General features: G+C 55.6%; 1 protein-coding gene across 1 annotated transcript in view; it reads left to right on the plus strand.

Moving 5' to 3' along the window:
- AP3S2 (adaptor-related protein complex 3, sigma 2 subunit) overlaps positions 1 to 4,863 on the plus strand; it is a gene marked incomplete at both ends in the record, with an annotated part of 5,927 nt that overhangs the window by 432 nt on the left and 632 nt on the right. Inside the window, one exon of the mRNA XM_009585271.1 lies at positions 1,587 to 1,658. Coding sequence (XP_009583566.1) covers positions 1,587 to 1,658 — 72 coding nt within the window. The remainder of the gene's footprint in view (positions 1 to 1,586; positions 1,659 to 4,863) is intronic.

Consider the following 4,863-nt stretch of genomic DNA (forward strand, 5'->3'; position numbering starts at 1 on the left):
CACCTTTCAGCTGCACTTTGTGTCTGTGGCATCTCTGTGCCAGCCCGTCTGGAAGCGACTGAGAAGCTGTTCGGGGGGCTGCGATGGGGAGGGGTTGCTGCATGTGCGTTAGTCGTTACGTAGCTCCTCTGCATAGAAGCAGTGGGAGAAGTGAATCTGAATGAATTTCTTTAAAAAGTAGAATCATAGAATCATTTAGGTTGGAAGAGACCCTTAAGGTCATCGAGTCCAACCATTAACGTAACACTGCCAAGTCCACCACTAACCATGTCCCTACACATCTTTTAAATAACCCCAGGGATGGTGACTCCACCACTTCCCTGGGCAGCCTGTTCCAATGCTTGACAACTCCTTCCGTGAAGAAATTTTTCTTAATATCCAATCTAAACCTCCCCTGGCACAACTTGAGGCCGTTTCCTCATGGCCTATCGCCTGTTACTTGGGAGAAGAGACCGACCCCCACCTCGCTACAACCTCCTTTCAGGTAGTTGTAGAGCGCGATGAGGTCTCCCCTCAGCCTCCTCTTCTCCAGGCTAAACAGCCCCAGTTCCCTCAGCCGCTCCCCATAGGACTTGTTCTCCAGACCCTTCACCACCTTTGTTGCTCATCTTTGGATGTGCTTCAGCACCTCAATGTCTTCCATGTAGTGAAGGGCCCAAAACCACAAATGCATTTTTAAAATTGCGTTCAAACACGGTGGACTTGTAAAGGGATTTTTGCTAAATTCAGCTAACGGCAGGCCTGAGAGTGTCGGCACAGGAGCTGGCAAGAGGCCGCCTGCCCTCCTTGGGTCACCCGCCCTGGGTGACGCAGTCCCCCTAACTCATCCCCTTTCAGGCTGTTCCGGTAGGCTGCAGCCCTGCCCCGGACACGGTGACCAGCCATTGTCCCGGTGCTGCAGCGGATCAGAACATCGACACCTGGGATTCCCCCCAGAACGGCCGAGTCCCGTGTTTCGGTGCCCTTGACCTTGTACCGGGCCCCTTGAACTGGGGCTTGATCCGATCCCTGCAATGAGCCGTTCCAGGGGTGTGGGCCGCACTGGCAGCGCGTTAAGGCACCAGCGAGTGGGTACACACTGCTGCTGTCCGGGGCCGGAGGAGGAGCCTTCTGCGCTGCCCGGGTTGGACCCGCCATGCCCTCCCTCCGCAGCCAGCCCAGCAGGGCCAGGCTCTTGTTCCAGCCAGGGGCCCCTTCCCAGGATGAGCTCTCTCCTAGGCGGGTCTGGGCTTCTCGACCTGGTTTCTGTGGTGTAGTGAGGACTGGCACCGGTGCCCATGTGGCAATCCCCTGACCCCACGCTGCCTCCGGCTGCTGCTGCGGTGCTGGGGGTCCTGGTCAGCCCCCAGGCTGGACCTGCCTGTCGTTGGTCTGGGACCAGGCCCTTTCCCACCACACAAGGGATTCCTACCATCGAAGGGAGATGGGGTTGTTGAGGGGGTTTTGTCCCCGCTCAGGGTGACACCCTGGGGCGCAACAAGTTTCTGCTCAGGGCTGCGGCTTTTTTGCCTGCAAGCTCTGGGGCTGTGGGTGGGAAGCATCTTGGCGGTGGTCTTTGTACTGACCTTCCCTTCCTGCCACCTCAGGTGTTTGTGGAGACGCTGGACAAGTGCTTTGAGAACGTCTGTGAGCTGGACCTCATTTTCCACATGGACAAGGTGGGTTGTAGGTTCTGTGCGCTCCTCCAGGCCAGCGCCGCCGTTCTCCCCAGCACCTGGCTGCCCCAGAGCCCTGCCCTCGCTGGAGCCTGTGCTCCCACGGGCAGGAGCTGGCCCAGCCTTGAGCTCTGGAGCCTTTCAGGCTGTTGGTACGTGAGGGGTCACTTTTTGGGGAGAGGTTGAAATCTGGGGTGGGGAAGTTGTCAGCATCGGGTCTTCTTAAGCTGCTCACATTGTGTCATCCAAGAGATCTGAGTTGCTGGGCTCTGTTCCAAATCCTCCATGGGTAAGCTGGCTTTCGGCTCCCAGTGCTCGCCCTGTTGCTGGCTGCACTGCTGCAGCACAGCAGTGGGGGGGGAGTGGGGGGGTGGGCTGGTGACGGCCACCGACGCTGGGTAGCTGTGCGGTCAAGTGACAGGGATCCATGCTGAGGCTTCGCTCTTGGTCTTCGGCACGGGCTGGTGCCGATGGAGCTCTGGCATTGTGCAGGGGCGTTTTGCCTCTTCTCGCTGTACTGTGGGACCCATTGGGAGTCTTGTTAACATTTTACTAGAGCTGCAGGAAAAAAAAAGGTAAGGAACAATGGGAGTGTTTGGAATACAAAGCGCTTGGTAAACTTTCGTTTGAGCCACAGCCTTTAATGCTTCCTCTCCAGAAACCTGGACAGAGTTTCTGGGTGAAAACCTATCCTCTTTGATCATCTCATAGATGGGGCTGAAGATAGCTGGGACTATGCTTAGAGAAAGGAGAGACTTAGCTGATGTGTGCTGGACTTGTGTTGCTGTTGATAAGGCTTTTCTTGCTTTGTTGATGACAAAACATGCCAACAAAAAAGAGGAGTGGAAAAAAATCGATAAGGCTGTAAAATGTTCCCTTTCTGTTGGCAATTCCAACTTATGCACTCTGGCAGAGGAATGAAGTTAGCAAATCTTCTTAGAAGGCGATCTGGATCAGCTGAATGTACTAGCAACTGGTGAAGTAAGACTTTGATTTCATAATTTGCCTGGCTGTAAACTTTTAGAAATGTTACAAGGTTGATTATCTCGTCAGCAAAAGCGTTCTTATCAAGGCAAGCAAAAGGAGAGGAAGGAGGAAGTCAGAAGGAAGGAGGAGTACCTGCAGGAAAGTGATGGCAGCCACCTCAGATCACCTCTAGCCACATCTGGGGGAGGATGCGCTCTCAGTTACTTATTTTGTGGCGTGACCAAGACCTGGCAGCTTTACACTCAATCCGCAGCCCACAGGCAGAAGAGATTATCCTGTTGCTTGTTTGTTTTGCCAGCAGTAGCACGGATTGCCCTTCCTCTGAACTCTCCTGCCAAGCGAAGGGTTCAAGGGAGACAGGAGTCGGGAGGGTTTCTGATAGGGGAGGCCCTGGGCTCGGTCACCCCGAGGCTCTCCTACCAGTCAGGCTTGTTTACTTCCCGTCCCGTGCTCCCGCTGCTTCCCAGCCTTGACTTCAGTCCCTGGCCACTATCAGTCAGTCCTCTCATCTCTCTTTCTATATTTGGCATCTATTTATTTGTCGGATGTGTTCGTGTTGAGTGCCCATGCTTCCAAGAGCTTGGTTACAGACGGGCGGTGTTAGGGGTGCTGGGAATACGCAGGTGTGTCCTGCTGGGCCCCGGGTCTTGCCCCTCGGATGCCCGGGCAGGGCTTTCTGCGGCTGTGCTGCTGCCCCAGCGCTGCCACAGAGCCCTGCCTCCAGGACTTCAGTTTGTCAAGAGCCGTGCAGGGCACGGTACTACCCTCCGCTCTGGCAGGTGGATTGCAGAGTTTGTGAGTTCCCGACTAGAACAGGAGAAATGAGGCCAGCGTTAACAGGAAAGAGCTGATTTGTTGAGCAGAAACTTTGGCTGTGAACATCCCCAACCCAGCAGGCTCTGGCTGGGATTTGGATGCAGCCATGTCTGGGTCCTGTGATTTTCTATTATTGCCTTAAGATACACCTTACACTCTGTATGCAGCACAGGGTCTGTGACGTGAGAGCTGCTGTGGGTTTCGGGTCCCTGCTCTTGCAGCGGGCAGCTGGATGGGGCTGTTGGGTCTGTGGTTCTCAGGCACCAGTGACACCAGAGCTTTTAGGCTACCAGCTTTGGAAGCAGCAACCTCAGAGCTGCAGGGATCCCCCTTTCGCAAGGGGAGGCTGGAGCCACGAAGCCGTGCGGAGGCTCAGAGGAGGCTGTTGCCCAACCCTTGGTTGTACTTTGTACCTTGGAGGAGAACGTGAGTTTCGCTAAGCAGCTGCGAGGTCCCAGAGAGGACACGGTTTGTTCAGGAAGTGCTGTGTTTCGGTTTGGAAAACAAAGCTTGCTTGGGATTTCTGCCCTGTTGGTTTTGGTCCAACTTGGGCTGATGCCAGATCTTGAAGGAACATTTCCTGCAGCCCAGATGCTCTCCTGTCGCAGGGAGCTGCTAGCACTGTCCGGTGCGGTGTTTGCTGGGGCTGGGCTGAGCTGAGGCTGTGCTGTGGGACAGCGGTTCCTGTGCTGCGGCTGTCCCAAGAAGGTGCTGCATCTCCCGTGGCTCGCCCTGTGCAGTGCTGGTCCCACACACCTCGCTGCTCCTGGTGCTGTCAGAGCAGGACGGGACCTGCGGGGCATCAGGCTCGCCATTTGCACAAAGCTGGCTTTCCCCCTTCTAGCAGGTTCTCTAGCTTGCTTTATTTTTCACAGTGTTGCCCTGGCAGTATTTGCCACACAGTGTTTACAAGTGCAACCTGCCCTCATGAAGCCATAAAACGATATAACTACTTAACCATCTTCCAGTAATAGCCCATTTTACAGAAGTAACCAGAGACCCATAAATTCATTATCTGTGCTGGGTGGTTGTTGGGAGCTGCTGACTTGGCAAGGAAGGCTGGGCTGTGCAGGGCGGTGGGGCGCCCGGGAAGGCCCAGCTGCCGCCCTGGGGCTGTTCGTGTTTTCTTGGATTGCAAACCACGATGGGCCCTTTCTGCTGCTGTGGCTGTGAGGAATCGAGGGCTGGCCCGAGGGAGCAGCTCACAGCTCACCCCCTCACTGGGTCTGCTCTGTTTCATCCTTGGACCCGGGCGGACCCTGGGGAAGGGAGCAGACTCTCTTAGCAGTTTTGTGCTCTGGCCTGGCTTTCTGGGTAGAAGAAACTGGTCCTGGGAAGAAGCGTCCTGCCCGGTGGCTCCGGGAGGCTCCTCTGCAGCCCACTTTCTAGGCAGGGAGCTGTTCCC

The sequence above is a fragment of the Fulmarus glacialis genome, unplaced genomic scaffold, assembly GCF_000690835.1.
Source record: "Fulmarus glacialis isolate BGI_N327 unplaced genomic scaffold, ASM69083v1 scaffold31469, whole genome shotgun sequence".
NCBI lineage: Eukaryota > Metazoa > Chordata > Aves > Procellariiformes > Procellariidae > Fulmarus > Fulmarus glacialis.